The 19,173-nt window shown below is 34.3% G+C and overlaps 1 protein-coding gene across 8 annotated transcripts in view; it reads left to right on the top strand.

The window, feature by feature from the left end:
• FCHO2 (FCH and mu domain containing endocytic adaptor 2) overlaps window positions 1–19,173 on the top strand; it is a 130,801-nt gene that overhangs the window by 79,744 nt on the left and 31,884 nt on the right. For all 8 annotated transcript variants that reach the window (XM_032278690.1, XM_032278648.1, XM_032278656.1 and 5 more), the window contains 7 exons: window positions 3,626–3,650; window positions 12,291–12,348; window positions 12,923–13,098; window positions 14,758–14,769; window positions 15,126–15,150; window positions 16,707–16,749; window positions 18,971–19,062. In XM_032278690.1, the coding sequence (XP_032134581.1) occupies window positions 3,626–3,650; window positions 12,291–12,348; window positions 12,923–13,098; window positions 14,758–14,769; window positions 15,126–15,150; window positions 16,707–16,749; window positions 18,971–19,062 (431 nt within the window). The remainder of the gene's footprint in view (window positions 1–3,625; window positions 3,651–12,290; window positions 12,349–12,922; window positions 13,099–14,757; window positions 14,770–15,125; window positions 15,151–16,706; window positions 16,750–18,970; window positions 19,063–19,173) is intronic.

Here is a 19,173-nt window from a genome sequence, read left to right as displayed (position 1 = left end):
GGGAAATTAAAATAAATATACCTATGCCAGGTCCAACCTCAGACCAATTAAATCAGGTTCTCTGAGCATGAGACCTCAACATAATTTTTACTCTTTTTTGTTTTAAGCAGCCTCTTTGATTCCTTCTTTTTTTTTTTTTTTCTTTGATGGACTTTCACTCTGTCGCCCAGGCTGCAGTGCGATGGCTTGATCTCGGCTCACTGCAGCCTCCACCTCCTGGGTTCAAGTGATTCTCTCGCCTTAGCCTCCCAAGTAGCTATGACTACAGGCACATGCCACCACATCTGGCTAATTTTTGTATTTTTAGTAGAGACGGGGTTTCACTGTGTTAGTCAGGATGGTCTCTATCTCCTGATCTTGTGATTTGCCCACCTCCACATCCCAAAGTGCTGGGATTACAGGCGTGAGCCACCACACCCAGTTGCCCCTTTGATTCCTAATGTATACCTGGGGTTAAGAATAATTGAGCCATGATTATTTAGAGACAAACTAGAATTAAAGGAATCTTTCTTTCCATGATTACTCAGTCCATTTAGATTGAGGAGACACTGATCAAAGTCTTGAGTGATTTGTTGACCCACCAACATTGGCTGAACATTAGTTGAAAAGCCCCACTTCCCTAGTATAATTAGCAGAATTCTCATGAGCTTTAATATTTGATGGGCATTCATATTTTTAACATAAGAGAACAGTTTGTGCTTTGGGTATTCTTTTTTTTTTTTTTTTTGAGACGGAGTTTCGCTTTTGTTACCCAGGCTGGAGTGCAATGGTGCGATCTCGGCTCACTGCAACCTCCGCCTCCCGGGTTCAGGCAATTCTCCTGCCCCAGCCTCCTGAGTAGCTGGGACTACAGGCACGCGCCACCATGCCCAGCTAATTTTTTGTAGTTTTAGTAGAGACGGGGTTTCACCACGTTGACCAGGATGGTCTCGATCTCTTGACCTCGTGATCCACCTGCCTCGGCCTCCCACAGTGCTGGGATTACAGGCTTGAGCCACCGCGCCCGGCCCTGTGCTTTGGGTATTCTTGCTTTCTTTTTGAGTTTCTTAGAATTTCTCTCATTTTAAATGACTGTCTCTTCCCCTCTCCCAAGTAGTATTTGGTTAACAAATCAAGACCAACCACAAAGTGATTTATATCTATAGTTATCATCTCTTTTGCAAATGTCTTTTTTGAGCATTTATGAAGCAGATATTTTGTTAAGGAGGTGAAACCTAATCTATTTTTATAATGTTAGCAATACATATTGAAATCTGATCAATTGATTAGTAAGTAAACATTTAAAATATATCTAGTTCATCTGTTAGTGGCTATATTATAAAGAATCATGTCCTTAAAATACTTTGATAATGTATGGGTTTCAATACTGTTCATGTAGGGAGATTATATAGTATTTTTTAACCAGGTTTTTAAAACAGTTTTCCTTATCAATAATTTCCCAATATGATACTAAGCCACTTAGGGTGGTTTTGGTTTTTGTTTTTTAACCAATGGCAATACTAGAGCAGAAAGCCAATGCTTATACCACTGTACCATCATCACCTTCTTTCAAACTTGTTGGCAGGAAAAATATTAGCATTCACTTTGCCTGAAATGCCAGAGGCTGTTGGTATGCCTCTTCATAGCCTGAAGGCTTTTGAGATGCTAGTAATTGTAGGAGACAGGCCCATTTCAGAGCTTCCTCTTGCTGGAGCTTCGTCTGCAGGTCTCATACAGCCCACTGTGAAGACAAACAGATAAGTGCTTTACTCCAGTGACTGGAGTGTTTTGGCTTAAAGCCAGAGAATAAACTCTTTAGAACTTTAACACTTTATGTTCAAACAGCATCTTTAAAAAAAAAAAAAAGTAGAACTATTTTAACATCTTGATTAACTCGATTCTCTAGAAGGATTGGGTTATTATTATGCCTTTTCTGGAACATTTCTTGAGAGTATGCATAAGTTTTAAAACTATAAGGTTTCTCATCTACCAGTAAAGAAGCTGTATTTCAAAATATGCAATTTTAAGTGACTTTTAAGTGGATAAAGTCACCTGGGGGCTGGGCATGGTGGCTTACACCTGTAATCCAGCATTTTGGGAGGCCAGGGAGGGCAGATTATTTGAGATCAGGAGTTCAAGACCAGCCTGGCCAACATGGGGAAACCCTGTCTCTAATAAAAATACAAAAATTAGCCAGGTGTGATGGTACACACTAGTAATCCCAGCTACTCAGGAGGCCGAGGCTGGAAAATTGCTTGAACTTGGGAGGCAGAGGTTGCAGTGAGCCGAGATTGCGCCACTGCACTCCAGCCTGGGCGACAGAGTGAGACTCTGTGTCAGAAAAAAAAAAAAGAGAAAGTCAACTGGGGTTTGCATTTACCCTGTCTCTTTGGTACTTCATTTTGGATTAAGAGCAATGTAGTCATTTCCCCCCTTTTTAATTTTTTCAGTCCGCTTTATTCTATTTTCCTTTAAGAAAATTCTTCAGTTTTGTAGATTCCTCTGTGTTTGCTTAGTCTTTGGATAAATAGCGTTTATCTGTTTGTTTAAGATTCTGACTCCACACATTACATATCCTTTGAAATGCTTGAGACCAGAAGTGTTTTGGTTTTCAGATGTTTTCGGATTTTGAAATATTTGCAGAACACATCCAGTTGAGCATTCCTAAACCGAAAATCTGAAAGCCTGAATGTTCCAATGAATATTTCGTTTGGGCATCCTGTTAGTGCTCAAAATGTCTCAGATAGGGAGAACTTTGGATTTCAGATTATTGGATTAGAGATGCTCAACCTGCATTGTGTTCATTAACTGTCACAAGTCAAAGGTCCAAAAGTCTTTTAAATCTGCACTGTTAATTTTTGTGAATTAGAGTGTATACATAGAAATTCTTCTAATCTCATTATTTATGACCTCACTGTCCCTAGTTGTACATATTTAGATATTATTTATGTTTTAGTTTTACATTTTAAATAAGTTTTCACTAGCTTATATGCAAATTCAATACTTGTTTATCAGTTAATTGATAGAATTTCAGTTCTTAGCTACATATTACATAAGAAAGTTATCCAACTGGAAGTCTATTCATGTAGTATATTTGGAAAATTTTGACTTTTGTGTATACTGAGTTATGGAAAGTACTTCAAATGAAACTGAAGTGTTTAAAAATTGTATTTTTTCCAGTAGTTTTAACTTTTCAGGCCACCTGCCACTTAATATTGACTTTTTTAAGTCAAGCTTTCTTTAAGGAAATTTTTTTAACTTGCTTTACTTGAATGATAGCTGTTAGAAAGCCTTATAGGACTGACAGCTTTCTTGATGTGTGAGTATATTCATGGAAAAGAATTACTTTTGAAAATAGGTTTTAGAATACTTATAAGCTCTCAAAGCATAATGTAAGCTGATAGAAAAAAAAGAATACTTGTAAGGTGTTTGTTTTTTATTTTGTCAGGTAGTATGGGAATAAGAATGCCTTTTTTTGAATTTAAAAATAATTTAGTATGTTTTAATCTTCATGGTTTGATTCATCTAAATATTTTTGTAGAGTTTAAATAAAAGCTATGTTTAAGTACCAAAGTAAAGACTTTAAACAAGTATAATTAACAGACAATTCTAATTATTGAATATTTCTGATATTTTGCTTTAATAGGGAATGCCCTGATGCAGATTCACTGGTAAGTAGATTTAATTTGATATAAACAATTTAAATTAGCTATTTTCATTAGGACAAACCTAACATTTGAGTTGAGTTCTTACCAGTCTTTCAAAGAAAAATAACATCATATTGTAAATTCAGTATTAAAATTATTTTACAAGTGCATTTTTGGATTTACATTTCCAAATGCTTTCCTAATAAATAGTATTCTAACCACCTTTGAAAAGTGGACATTTTACTTTTAAAATTGGAGTGGTGCCTTATCATACTGCTTTTTCTTGGGAAATCAAATCTGTATACTTTATTTTAAAATATAGTGTTCTTACTAATTTATTTTTAGTTCTATTAAAATAAAACATTATCTGTGCATGCATTTGAGTTTCATTTAAGAGATTGTCATTTTAGAAATAACATCAAGAACCATGGTCAGTACTTTTCTGTGCTTTTTATTTTAAAGAAGCATTGCTTATATTTCTTGATTAAAAGTATTACTTTATATGTAATTAAAGAAGACATCAATTGGAGCTCCCTGTGGTTACAGTGAGAGAGTAGATTTACTAAATGCTGTTAATTTACTAAATGTGTAGATGAACATAGTTTTCAAACTATTCATTAGATACCATTCATGGTGGTAAGTATAGGAGTTTCAAACAATCCCTCTCCTTTGCTTATTGTTCTTGCTTACATAACTATTGTTTCCTTTGATCCAAAAACATTTTGGTCTTTTATAGCATCATAGTGTACCAAAATAAAGAACTAAAAATACTTTGTGAAACACTGTGGTTTATGTTACTTACCATAAAATTAGTGTTTTGTTTTATATTTTGGCTTTAAAATACAATTATGATTTGTTAACAAGTTTATATGAAAAATAAGAAATAGGCTTATAATGAGTTATGGGGTTAAATCCATCAGTGTGTTTTTGGAGTTTTAATGTTTACCACTTAGTTACTCTATTTGATACCCTTGGTTAACTAATTAAGGCATAGCAGCAGACGTGTTTGGGATTACTTTAGTACTGATTTTATTTCTGAATTAATTATTTTTATGCCTTTTATTTCTGAATTATTTGTAGCATTAAATTGATGGTTGTAACATTAAATACAACTTTAATACTTAGTTTATATATATTCCCTTTAAATAAAATATCTTATTTCAGAAACTGATAATATTCTATAATGATCAGTGTTACCCAATTTTAAACTTTAGTTAGTACTTATCCAGAATACAAAAGAGAATACCAAATTCTAATGGTGCATAAGAAGTGACTGATAAGTTTGACTGTATAGAAATGAAACATTTATGAAACTAGAGAAATACATTATAAAAGGATTTGAATCATCAAAGACAAACTGGCAGAGCATCTTTGCAAGACGTATGACGGGGCTAATTGCTTTCATTTATAAAGTTTATATGCAAATCAATACAAAAAGTAAGTGGGTGCCTAGTAGGAAAAGGGCATAGGATAAAAATGATAAATTTTCATAAAAAGAAATAAAAGTAGTAATAACCATAATAAAATTACTCAAAATAGTGGTCTTATTCTGGTACAAAATAAAATGAAATTACTATAGTGTCTAATCATATTGGCAAATTTCTTTTTAATTTTTTTTTTTTTTTTAAATTTAGAAACAAGGTCTCACTCTGTTGCTCAGGCTTGAGTGCAGATGTGTGATCATCGCTCACTGTAACCTTGAACAACTGGGCTTAAGCGATCTTCTTGCCTCAGCCTCCCATGTAGCTGAGACTCCAGGGACATGTTACCATGCCCAGCTAATCTTTAAAACATTTTTTTGGTAGAGTTGGGGTCTCACTGTGTTGCCCAGGCTGGTCTTAAACTCCTGGCTTCAAGCAATTTTCCTGTCTCAGTCTCCTAACATGCTGGGATTACAGGCATGAACCACTGTTGTTGGTCAGCAAAGGTTTTGATAACACTCACACTGTTTTTAGGAATATAAATTGATACTGTCTGTCTTGTGGATAGTTTAGCAGTATTGCCCCCAAAAAGAAATGTGAGTTCATTTTTTTTTTTTTTTTTTTTTTTTTTTGGAGACGGGGTTTCGCTCTTGTTACCCAGGCTGGAGTGCAATGGCGCGATCTCGGCTCACCGCAACCTCCGCCTCCTGGGTTCAGGCAATTCTCCTGCCTCAGCCTCCTGAGTAGCTGGGATTACAGGCACGCACCACCATGCCCAGCTAATTTTTTGTATTTTTAGTAGAGACGGGGTTTCACCATGTTGACCAGGATGGTCTCGATCTCTTGACCTCGTGATCCACCCGCCTCGGCCTCCCAAAGTGCTGGGATTACAAGCTTGAGCCACCGCGCCCGGCCTGTGAGTTCATTTTTGACCATGCTCCCTCCCTGCTAGGAATTTGCTGTTATAGTAACAAAACTTTAAACACACACACACACACACACACACATATAAAATATATATGTATATACACACACTGACACACACTTGATCACGATTCATGCATATATAGAAAGTGAAGGATAGATAGATATTTATTTCAACATTGTTTATATCAGCAAAAAACTGGAAACACCAATGCATCCTTCAAAATGGAAATTGGTTAAACAAATTGGTGGGGTAATAGATATTATAAGAATTTAAGTTGATCTGTGTCTGCTGATATGGAAAAAACTTAATAAAAGCAAGTATGATCTTATAAGTGATAGCTATTTTAAAAATAATATATAAATATGTGGATATATATGTTATCTTTATTTTAGAAGAATGAGTTACGAGACACTTAAATTGTGGTTACCTTTGGGGGCCAAGAATTACAGTAGAGAAAGGAGACTCTTTCTACTTATTTTATTTTGAGATGGTCTTGCTCCGTGGTTGATGTGATTTGGATTTGTGTCCAGCCCAAATCTATTGTCAAGTTGTAACCCCCAGTAAGAGAGGCTTGGTGGGAGGTAATTGGATCATGGAGGTGGATTTCCCCCTTGCTGTTCTCATGAGTGACAGTAAGTGAGTTCTCAAAAGATCTGGTTGTTTGAAAGTGTGTAGCAACTCCCTCTTCACTGTCTTCCTTTTACTCTGGCCATGTAAGACGTGCCTCCTTCCTCTTTGCCTTCCACCATGATTGTAAGTTTCCTGAGGCTTCCCCAGCCATGCCTCCTTTACAGCCGGTGGAACTGTGAAACGATTAAACCTCTTTTCTTTGTAAATTATCCAGTTTTAGATAGTTCTTGATAACAGTGTGAGAACAGATGAATATAATGATCCAGGCTGGAGTGCAGTGGCACGATCATGGCTCACTGCAGCCTCGACCTCCCAGGCTCAAGCAGTCCTCCCACCCCAGCCTCCTGAGTAGCTGGGAACACAGGCACATGCCACCATGCCTGGCTATGTTTCTTCATTTTCAGTAGAGACAGTGTCTCACTATGTTGTCCAGGGTTATTTTCTTTTATTTGTAGCCTGTAAATAATAACTTACAACCTATTCATGGCTTTCTCTTACTAATTATTTTTAAAACCATCAATAGGCTATCTTGATAGGGAAATTATTGTTCATTTCTTATTCCTTTCTTTAAAGGTCTATGTAATTTGCAACTACATCTTTTGAAAGTTGGCCAAGGAAGTGTAATTGCTCTTGTTTTTTTGTTTTGTTTTTTGTTTCGACCTATGTCTCCATTCCAAACAGAAATTAAGAAACATTTCGTTGACTCTCGAGCTCCATTCTGGTATATATTTTTTAAATCGCCACTGCCACTTTAACCAGAGTAAACAATTGCCTTTAGATTGATGGGTGAAGTTGCCTGTTCTATTCTTGTTCATACTGCTTTTGACGTAAGACTTCACTCCAGCTGTATGGGCCCTGATATATAAATGATGGATTGAATGGGTAAAGATGAACCCAGGTAATGTGTAAGTTTTTATTAGTATCAAGTTTCTATGTATAGTTCTAGCAGTGAAAAGCCTAGTACACTGAGAATCACTGCTTTTAAGAAAAACTTTTTATTTTGAAATAAAGATACATAAAAGGTCGCAAAGATGTTGTACATAACAGTACTGTGTACTTGTTACCCCTTCCTCCTGACACTAACATTTTGCAAAATTGTCATGTAGTGTCACAACTGGAATATTAACACTAATTCAGTCAAACGAGGACATTTTCATTACCACAAGAATCACTCATGTTGGTTGCCCTTTTACAGCCGCTTCTTTTCCTTACCACTTCCATAACCTCTGGCAACCACTAATCCCTTCTTCATTCCTATAATTTTGTCAATTCAAGATTCTTGTATAAGTGAAATCATACAATATGTACCCTTTTGAGATTGGCCTATTTTTTCCACTTAGCACATTATTTGGAGATTTATCCAGGTTGGTACATATGAACAGTTTATTTGTTTTATTTTTTTATGGAGTCTCACTCTGTAGCCCAGGCTGGAGTACGGTGGTGCAATCTCGGCTCACTGCAACTTCCACCACCTGGGTCCCAGTTCAAGCAATTCTCCTACCTCAGCCCCCCAAGTAGCTGGGATTACAGGCACAAGCCACCATGCCCAGCTAATTTTTGTATTTTTTAGTAGAGACAGAGTTTCACCATGTTGACCAGTATGGTCTTGAACTCCTAACCTCATGATCTGCCTGCCTCAGCCTACCAAAGTGCTGGGATTATAGGCGTGAGCTACCACACTGGCCTGAACAGTTCATTTTTTATTGCCAAGCAGTATTCCCTGTTTTGGATGTACTAAAGTTTAATTGTTCATCCATTGTAGGACATTGTAGTTGTTTTTCAGTTTTTGGCTATTAGAAATAAAGTTACTATGAACAATTGTGTACGGGTTTTTGTGTGGACATAATTTGAAGTGAGTTTCTTGTAGACACCAGATAGTTGGATTGTGTTTTTAAAAGTCCATTCTGCCAATCTCTGCCTTTTAATGGGTATTTTTGGACCATTTATATGTAATGATATGTCAGATTTTAAGATTGCCATTTCATTTTTGTTTTCTGTTTGTTCCTCTGTTTTTTTGTTTCATTTTTTTCTTGCCTTTCTGTAGATTTTTTGAACCATTTTAGAATTACATTTTGACCTATTGATAGATTCTTTTCAGTGACTCACTTTGTAGAGCTATTTTAGTGGGTACTCTAGGTCATTCTCCATTACCCTCAGATAGTTGTTTATGGTGTTTTTTGTTTAGTTTACTTTTGTTTTGTTTTTAATAGAGCTGGGTTCTTGATCTGTGGCCCAGGCTGGAGTACAGTAGTACAATCCTAGCTTACCACAGCCTCGAACTCCTTGTTTCAAGACATCTTTCCTGCCTCAGCCTTTCAAGTAGCTAGTACTATAGGCATGTGCCACCACACCCAGCTAATTTTTTTGTTTTTGGGTAGAGACAGGGTCTTGCTATACTGAGCAGACTGTTCTTAAACTCTTGGCCTCAAGTGATCCTCCTGTTTTGGCTCCCCAAAATGCTAGGATTCTAGGCCTGAGCCACTGTGCCTGGCCTGTTGATGTGTTTTGATCGCAATTTATAGATGTAATCTGTAGGAGGTTGGTCCAAAAGCTGCTTATTCAGTCGTATAGAAAACAACTTGCTATTATTTTTAAATTATTACATTATGCTATATAGTGTATTCTAAACAAATTTAAAGTACGTAGTCCATTGTTAAATTTGAGATAGAACCTCCTGGAGACTAAATACCTGGTATGTTTCTAGGGTACTTGAAATGGGATAAAGTATTTTGAAAAACCTTTCATTCTGATTTCTAAAAGATTCACAATTGGCAGTCTCTTTATTTTTAAAGAATTTTAAAGTGATATTTGCATATTAGCAAGCAGTAGAAAGAGAAAGTGCTCTACCTTTAGTATTACAAATATGGCCTTTGTCATCTTTTTATCCATGGAATCTGCTCTTTACCCTACATTAGATTTTTTATTTCTAGTTTTTAATTCCATCTGTTAACTCAGTCCTGGCTACATTAGACTAGTTGGTCTGGAAGAGATAGTCACATAAATGCTGCCCTCAGTTCTCCCTGACCTTGTGTTGTGCCTACCTTCACAGTTCTTCATATCTTTCTTGCTAAGCTTTAGAAAATGATTAGAAGAACAGCATACCTTACCAGTAAAAGGATTTTTGCTGTAATTCCTTGGCAGCCTTTTTTTCCATTAATATTTTTTTAAAATTTGGAAATCATTTCTAACTTACAAAATTGCAAGAATGAAGTAATACGAAGAACACTTGTCTGCCCTTTATTTTTGTCACATTTGCTTTAACATTTGCATTCTCTCTATATTTGTGCATGTGTTTATGTATGTGTGTATAGTATTTTTTCTGATCATTTGAGCACAAATTAAATGTATTCTGGCCCTTTGTCTCTAAATACTTGTGTATATTGCCCCAAAATATCAAATATTTTCTTATCTAACCACAAAACCATATTCAGAGAACTGTTCCTCCTTCCTGTATCCCTTCTATCCCATTGCCCTTCCTTGTAGGTAACCAGCTTTATTGTGTTCTTATTATCCTTTCTGTGTTTTTTTTTTAAATAAAGATAAGTAGATGGAGTATGTATGTGTTTTTATTTGTCCTTCTTAAAAGTTATAATACTATATATGTTGCTTACTACTTCGCTTTTTAAAAATTAGCAGTATTTCCTGGCAGTCACTGCATATGAGGGATGGCTCTACCTCATTTTGTGTATGTACCATATATTCAGCTGTGCTTGGACATTTAGGTAATTTCTAATAATTACAGGTTACAAATAATCTTCGATGAATAACCTTGTGCATATGTATTTTTAAATAGTTGGAGCTGTGTCTTCAGGGTGAATTTCTAGAAATGGGATTCCTGGGTCAAAGAGTGAATACATATGTAGTTTTGTTACACATTGCCAAATTTTTCTCTCTAGGGGTTGTGCCAGTTTTTTTTAATACTCACAAAGTATGAATGTGCATTTCCCCCACAGCTTCACCAACAAAGTATATTTTCAAGCTATTGAATTTGGTGTCTTAATGCAGTTTTAATTTTCTTGGTATTCTTTTATTTCTCGTTTTGTTTGTTTTTTGCTTATGGTTTGTATTTCCATTCATTTACATTCTCAGTCCTTTCACTTTACCACACCACACCCATTGATACACATAGTCTTAACCTTTTATTTTTTACTTTGAGGATTTGAGTGAAAAATTGATTATCCACCTACCATTGCTATCCAAATACCTATTCTCTTCTTTTTATCTACTCCTACTCCTTGAGGAACAGGGGCCTCTTTGTCTTACCCTGTTTTTTCTTGACTCTTAGAGTACCTTGTTCTCATTTTATCTCTCATATCTGTGATATCTGTAGTATTTATTGGCTCCTCTTCTGCTTTCAGGCATGCCCAGTTTCTTTAACTTGAAGAAAATCTTTTTCTAAACACCTGAACTGAACGTTTGTTTATCTTTCCGTGTCTTTGTGTATGTTATTTCTCTTTGTTTGCAGTGTTCTTTCAATCAATGGGAATTTTATGATGTGACCAAAAAACTCCTTCTTGAAGCTGTTAAAATGCATTAAAACTAATTTCTGAGTCATAATAGTTAGGCAACTTCTGCTTTTTTTAAATACGCCCAGCTAGATTATTTTTATCTTTATATTTTGAAGAATTCTAAACAAATGCAAATATATATGTTAATAATACTATCATGGTCTCTCATGTTGGGGCTGTCTCTCATCAGTCAGCTTCAACAACTTCCCTAGCCAATCCTGCCCATCCATTCCCTCTGCCCAAATTCTAGAATAATGTAATTTCATCTGAATTTACATTACATATATCTTTAAAACATAATCACAATTCATCACATCTAGAAATAATTTACAACTCCTTAGTATTTTCAAATTTATATTTATATTTGATGTCCATTTGATTATCCTTTGTTTGAATTTGTTGATATGTCTTAAGTCTCTTGATCTGTAGGTTCCCCTTCCCTCCTTCTCTGTTTAGCTTCCTGTGTTTTTATTGGTAAGACTGGGTGGTTTGTTTTATAGTTTCTTTTAGTCTGAATTTTGCTGATTATGTTGCCCTACTGTATTATGTTTTACTTCTTTATATTATTTAAATTGGCATTTGGATCTAGAGGCTTGATCAGATTCAGGTTCAAGTTTTTTTTGCTCTTGTTTTGTCAGGGCAGCCTCTCATGAGATACATGGTATCTGGTTGTCACTCTTTGTGGGATGTTGGCAGATGTTAATGGTTTGTCTTAGGTAGTTCATCCAGACTTTAAACTGCTTAAGGAGGCACTAGATTTTGTATTTCCGTAGAGCTTATAACAATCGGAATATTTAGCTTGATAATAGCTTTCAAATCACATGATAGTATTTTTTAAACTCACGTATTCTTCCTCATTTATAACAAAAACTATAGATTTTGAACAGTCTGAATTTGTCTCCACCTTGGTGATTTCTTGCCCTGAAATTGTGGGTTGTTTCTCCTGTTTCATTTTGCAGGTCTTTCCTCCTTCAGATGTCCAAAGCATGGAGTGTGATTTGAAGCTAATTAACTAAAAAAGATGTAATTTTTCTTCAGTGTTAATCATTTTGTTAACCTGTTGGTATTTGATAAGTGGTTTGCTTCCTTAGTAATACTGGAGGCTATTTTGATAATCTCTAATAATTTTGTACATTGGAGTTGTCATTATAGTATTTTTTTTTTCTTTTTCCTTTAGAACATTCCCGATGTAGATGAAGAAGGCTACAGTATTAAACCAGAAACAAATCAGAATGATATCCTTTCATTATCTGGGCATTCTTACTGATTATGTTGGCATATAAGTAGACAGTTATAAGAAAATCATGTATCACTTAAAGCCTTTTTCAATTTTTTAAAATGTTATTTCTTGTTTGTCATTTGACTTTGTATTTTTTTGAGACAGAGTTTCATCTGTTGCCTGGGAGGGAAGGCAGGGCACAATCTCAGGTCACTGCAGCCTCTGCCTCCCGGGTTTCAGTGATTCTTTTGCCTCAACCTCCCAAGTAGCTGGGATTACAGGCGTGCACACCACGCCTGGCTATTTTTGTATTTTTAGTAGAGATGAGGGGTTTCATTATGTTGGCCAGACAGATCTTGAAACTCCAGACCTCAAGTGAACCACCCGCCTTGGCGTCTCAAAGTGCTGGGATTACAGGTGTGAGCGACCACACCCAGCCTTGACATGTTTTTATTAATAAATGTTAGTAGTCTTATTTCTATTAAAGTCTGTTTTACTCTTAAAGGTTTCATTCCTTTTTTAAAATAAATGTGTGAAAAACTGGTTATATGTTTAGGTAATTTTAAAACAATTCTTTAACTGAAACCCACATACCAAAGAGAACCATTTCTATTCATCTAGTGATTCTGACTCTGAAGATGAAGAACCAAAGAAGTATCGGATAGAAATTAAGCCAATCCATCCAAATAACTCACATCACGCAATGGCTTCTTTGGATGAATTAAAAGTATCTATAGGGAATATAACACTCTCCCCAGCAATATCTGTAAGTATGAACATGTTTGTCTTTATTTTTCTTACCTACCTGTGTCTGGTCAGACATTACCTAGCAATTGTTAAGCATGTTGGCTTAGGAAATACTTAGTTTATAATTTTTAAACAGGCAAATAAATTGAATTTGGCTTAATTTTGCTTTCATTTGAAAGTATTTTACAAGAAAATGAAAATGTCAAAAATTCACTATGTCTGCCATTTGTTGCATTTCATAAATAGTACTGTGTGTCTCAGGTAGAATTCTTTGAATTGGCAGTATTAATTTTTGCCTTATCTAATTTTGAAGTTTTTCTTCTATGTTTTGTGAGCTTTATGTAAGAGGGAATTCCATAAAAATGAATTTAAAGATTAAATTATATATTTGCTTAATTTTTTTTCAGTCTGCCACTGTAACATTTATTTTTTCATGCAAGGAAAGGCAAAGATCTTACTAACTGTTGTTAGTGGTAACAGTTAATTCCTCAATTCTAAAATACTGTATTTAATAGGATTTAAAGGGAAAATAAAACATTACCACAATAAATTTTTTTCTCATTGATGTCAATTTTAAATTTAAAAATGTTACACTATGTGAAAAAAGCATGTCCTAGGATAACAGTTAATTATGTCTATATGTGATCATCATGATTGACATTAAATCTGTTCTTGACATTGAAGAATAAAGGTTCTCACTATTTCATATTGTTGTCTAATTATATATTTTAAGTAGTTACATGTATTTGTTTGGGGGAAAAAAAGTGGTTTTCTCCTAGTCATGTACTTCAGAATTTAGTTTTAGAACTATTTTCTTTCCACCAAAAATATTTCTGAAATGAGTTTTTATTGTACCATTACTGTTTAACATTAAGATTAATGTTTAAGTATAAAGTTGCTTAAAAGATGGTGAATATAGGGCCAGGTGCGGTGGCTCACACCTGTAATCCCAGCACTTTGGGAGGCCAAGGCGGGCGGATCACAAGGTCAGGAGATTGAGACCATCCTGGCTAACACGGTGAAACCCCGTCTCTACTAAAAAAAAGTACAAAAAATTAGCCGGGCGTGGTGGCACGCGCCTGTAGTCCCAGCTACTTGGGAGGCTGAGGCAGAAGAATCACTTGAACCTGGGAGGTGGAGGTTACAGTGAGCCGAGATTGTGCCACTGCACTCCAGCCTGGGTGACTAAGCAAGACTCTGTCTCAAAAGAAAATAAAAAGACAAAAGAAAAAAGATAATGAGTATATATGAAGTATGAGGTTGTAAACCATTAAAAATGTGTATTATGTAAGAGCATAACTAATTTAAAATATGTATGTAAATATCTAAAACAGAAGCCTAGAAGTATATATACCAAAATGTAAAGCATGTACCACGTATCTCTGGGGAGTGAGATTGTGGATAGTTTTAAATGTTCTCTTTTGTACTCTTCTCTCTTCTGTTTATTTTTAAAACAATGAACATGTATTAATTCAGAATCAGAAAATAATCAGAACAATTTTAATAGTGAATATTGGATTAGAAAAGATTATATCTGAATATATTTTGCTGCCTAGTTTGCTTAACTTTTTCCCACCTGACGGTGTATGTGTTTTAAGGGAATGATAAATTATTAGAGCAGAAAGATACAGTATTCAGAATTCTAAACTAACTTTCTTTTTCTTCCATGTACTACTAGCGACACAGTCCAGTAAGTACAAGATTTTATATTTTTGCCCATTGACTTTTTAAATCATTGTAATTTTTCAAGATTGAATTTCAAAATATTTGTATTAAATTTTTAGATTAGCAAGTTTTAGTGTTTTGCTGTAGATATTGCTTTAATATTTTAAAAACAGGTATTAAAACTACATTTTTTTTTAACTGTAAAACAGAAACTACTGAAAGTTTTTTTCTATATATATATTATGTAAATACACCTTGCAATTGGGCAGATGTACTAAAAACAACTTAAAATTATGTTCCCAGTATTAACGTTTTACAAATATTTCATTATCAAACTAAATTAACTTGTTTTATGGTACCTCTTTTGCATTTCTTTTTTAGGTACAGATGAATCGGAATTTGTCTAGTAAGCCTGACATTTGAATTGCTTATTTTATGTCTATTAAAATTTATAAGGCAATTTGTTAATCTTTTAGCCTTATGTAGCTATAGCAATAAATGATCTTTTCTCATCATGAGCCCTACCTAATGGCTAGAAGGATAATTATTTTAAAAAGAAAACAACTTGTCTGTATTATTTCCTGTAGAGCTAAGAGACATGCTTCAAACTTTAATATACAGCTACAACATTTTTCAGGAATCACCAAAGCCAAAAAATAACTTCTGATTAAGAATGTTAAACTGTTTCACTGGCATACTGTCTTGTAAACCAGAAGGCATTTGTAAGATGAGTAATATTTAGCTTTACCTATTTTTAAGTTAGGTCACAATTATAAATTCTATTATAATTTAATTATACTAAAAACAATTATACTGAAAACTTTTCTAGGGTGCTAATACCTTTTGCAGAATCATGCATTAAAAATAACAAGGGTTGTGGGAAAAATAGTTGAAGCAGCCCATTCAAAAGCTATGTAATTTTGTTAACAGAAGATTTAACAAAAACTTTAACATCAATCTTAATAAAAATTCTAACATAGTTTAAAAGACCTAGTAAATTAGTAATAAATATCAAAATAAATAAAAGTAAGGATTTTATCTTGAAATAAAGAAATGTTATGGTAGCTTAATAATGGGGGTGTGAGGAAAATGAGGATAAATGGAGGGTGCTGAGTAGTGGAGATGAGAGCAAAATGCAGAAATATTGAAGAATCGCACAATAAATACTGAGGTAGAACAACCAACCAAACCAAGCCAAGTGAAGAATGTGGAGTGAATGGGCATCGGGTACTGTGATATTCCCCCATAGTTTGTGGAAGTTACTCATATTGATGTACTTTGCATTCATCAGATATTGCTTAGTGATGCAAAGAAAACATGAAGGTGCAGCAAAAATTGCTTATGCACCAATGTGTTTTGCATTAATGATGCTATTCCTCTGTTTAACACTTGCTTGTGAAATGAAGCATGTTACAGATGTAAAAGGTAGCAAAACAGACGATCTTATAAAGAGATTTGCTTCAGGCTGCTATAAGGTTCTTAATTTTTCAAAATCTGACATTCTCAAGAGTTAATAATTTTTGTCAATATAACAATCACTAATAATATTCTTAGAACTTGAGAAATGCATTCATGATTTATCAATTAAAATTCTTAAGCAGAATTTATGTATTTAAGCATTTTTTCTAGTTTTTAAAGTTGTAGCCCACATATTTTCTCTTTCTTAAGAACAGCAATTCTAATGACTATCATAGTTTAATTGACAAGTAATTTCTTACTAAAGATATTAGAAGAAATAAAAATTTAGCAGAATTTCAGTTATTTTAATGTACACAAAAGAAAACTTGTTAAAATCTTATTTACCTTTTCTTTGTTATTATTTGTGTTTACATTATCAATTCAAAAATTGTTAGTGGTTATACTGTTGAGATATGTATATAGAGTTTCTTTTTTATTAAAATAGTTCTCAGATTATGAAATATAAAGAGACTTTAATTTTTCATATTTTAATTTTTTAATTAGATGAGGAGTTAACAAAATCAAAGCCATCTGCTCCACCCAATGAGTAAGTTTCCATATTTAATTTTTTTAAAAAACAGACTTTACTTTTTAAAGCAGTGTTTGACTCATGGCAAAATTGAATTTCAGAAAGCACAGAGATTTCACTCCCTGCCCCTTCATATGCCCAGTCTCTCTCACAGTCAAATTCTCTCACCAGAGTGGTACATTTATTATAATCTGTGAACCTACATTGACACATCATAATCACCTAAAGTCCACAGTTTACATTAGGGTTCATTCTTGGTGTTGGACAAATGTGTAAGGACATGTATTTATCATTATAGTATACAGAGTATTTTTGCGACCCTGAAAATCTTCTGTGCTACACCTATTCATCCCTTCTTCCATACCACATTTACATTTTAAGTATCCTTTTGTTCTTTTTTCTAGAGTTTTATTAACTTTATAGTTTCAGCTACAGTATAGTTTTATTAATCAAATCATCCTGTTTTCTAAGCTGTCAAATGCCATGTTGGAGTTTTTAGAAGTTTAAAATTTTTTCTTACTTGGTAATATCTCCTTTTACAATTTAAAAAAATCCATTTAACCACAGTTGGCCTTGGTAGCCGCACTACTTCTAAATAAATGATGAAACCCTAAGTTCATACATATCTGTATTTCACCTGGTTATTCTCATGGGAATTTTGTCATTTCTTCCTTCAATTTTGATTGTAACTTTGTAAAATAGTATACTTCATAAGCTTCAAAAAAAGAAGATTGTCTCAAGTTGAAAAGGGAGAGAGACTAGAAGGCATGTTGCCAGCTCTTCTTAAAAAAAATAAAAAATATTAAGCCAATGTTGCATAGGTCTCTTTTTACTTCTGTGTCGTTCTGTAAGAATACTCTGAGTTTATTTTTTGCTTGTCTGTTTTGAGACAGAGTCTTACACTGTCTCTCAGGCTGGAGTGCAGTGGCATGATTATGGCTCACTGCAGCCTCAACCTCCCAGGCTCAAACAAATCCTCCTACCCCTGCCTTGGAGCCAATTTTTTTCAAAATTTTTTTTTGTGTATGTGGAGACTATCTCACTATGTTTCTCAGGCTGGTCTCGAGCTCCTGGGCTCAGCCTCCCAAAGTGCTGTGATTACAGACATGAGCCATTAAGCCTGGCCAGAGTTAATGTAAAACACAAGTAAAAATAGGCTTAATTAAATAGGTAGTTTACAATTATTTGAAACTTTTGAGGTACTAATTGAGCACAGTGGTGATATTTATTGGATGTGTCATTTTTAAAGAAAAGTTGTTGAGTGTTTAAACCTGTTTTTAGGAATCATTTATGCAGTCGCAATGTTAGGTTTTATCATTGAGGTGTAGTGTGCTTTCATGTGGGTGTATGTTCAGATGTACTCTTAGATAATTGCAGCACTTTCATTATAGAGCCTGTTTTTTTTTTTTTTTTTTTTTTTTTGGTGTGTGTGTGTGTGTAAGATTTCCTAAAATGTTTAAAAATAATGGTAGTTTGATACTATTAAAATATTTAAGCCACCTTTCTGTATTTAAGAGCTTAAAAAAATCACTTTACTCTTTTTCTTCATTTTTGAAAATAAGTATGCCTTATAAAATTTTAACCCAATTTTATACCACTTAAATTTTCTGTTTAGGATTGGGTGCTATGTGCACTTGAGCCCTCAAGGTTGTTGAGTCTAACAAGGCATGATGAATGGGAATTAATTTTCCCCATTTTCCTCTGCTAACTTCACATTATCTTAGGTTATGCTTCTAACAAATGTTGGCTGTTAAATCTGTTAATTAATTTCTACACATATACTACTGGTAGAATATCCAACTTTTAAATTTTAAAATAATAATTTTTTTAGGTACAGGGTCTTGTTCTGTTACCCAGGCTGGAGTACAGTGGTGTAGTTATAGCTCACTGCAGCCCAGAACTCCTGGGCTCAAGTGCTCTTCTTGCCTTTGCCTCCTGGATAGCTAGGACTAGAGGCATGTACCACCATGCCCAGCTAATTAAAAAAAATTTTTTTTGGTAGATATTGGGTCTTGCTATGTTGCCCAGGCTTGATCTTGAACTCCTGGCCTCAAGTGATCCTCCCACCTGAGCCTTCAAAAGTGTTGGCGTTATAGATGTGAGCCATGGCACCTGGCCCCAACTTTTTAATTATGTATATTGAGCTGTTAGAATTTTTTCTATGAAATAAGGGACTACAAATTTTATACTAATAAAATATTCTTTTGTTAAAATTCTTGCTTTAAAAATATCATGGTAGAAAAGGAACCAGTGATTTACTTGGTTGGGACCCCCTGTTTGGACCCTCTCTTGATTCATCATCTTCATCTTCACTAACTTCATCATCATCAGGTAAATATATATATATATATATTTTTTTTTTGTTTTGTTTTGTAAATAAGAAATACTTCAGTTGCTTTTTCTCTTTTATTCTCTATTTGTGCATTGTACTTAATGATCAAA

The sequence above is a fragment of the Sapajus apella genome, unplaced genomic scaffold (assembly GCF_009761245.1).
Source record: "Sapajus apella isolate SASKATOON/1434 unplaced genomic scaffold, GSC_monkey_1.0 scaffold1, whole genome shotgun sequence".
In the NCBI taxonomy this organism is placed as follows: Eukaryota; Metazoa; Chordata; class Mammalia; order Primates; family Cebidae; genus Sapajus; species Sapajus apella.
Note: the sequence above shows the minus strand (reverse complement) of the source record. Positions and strands in the feature narration are given on the sequence as shown.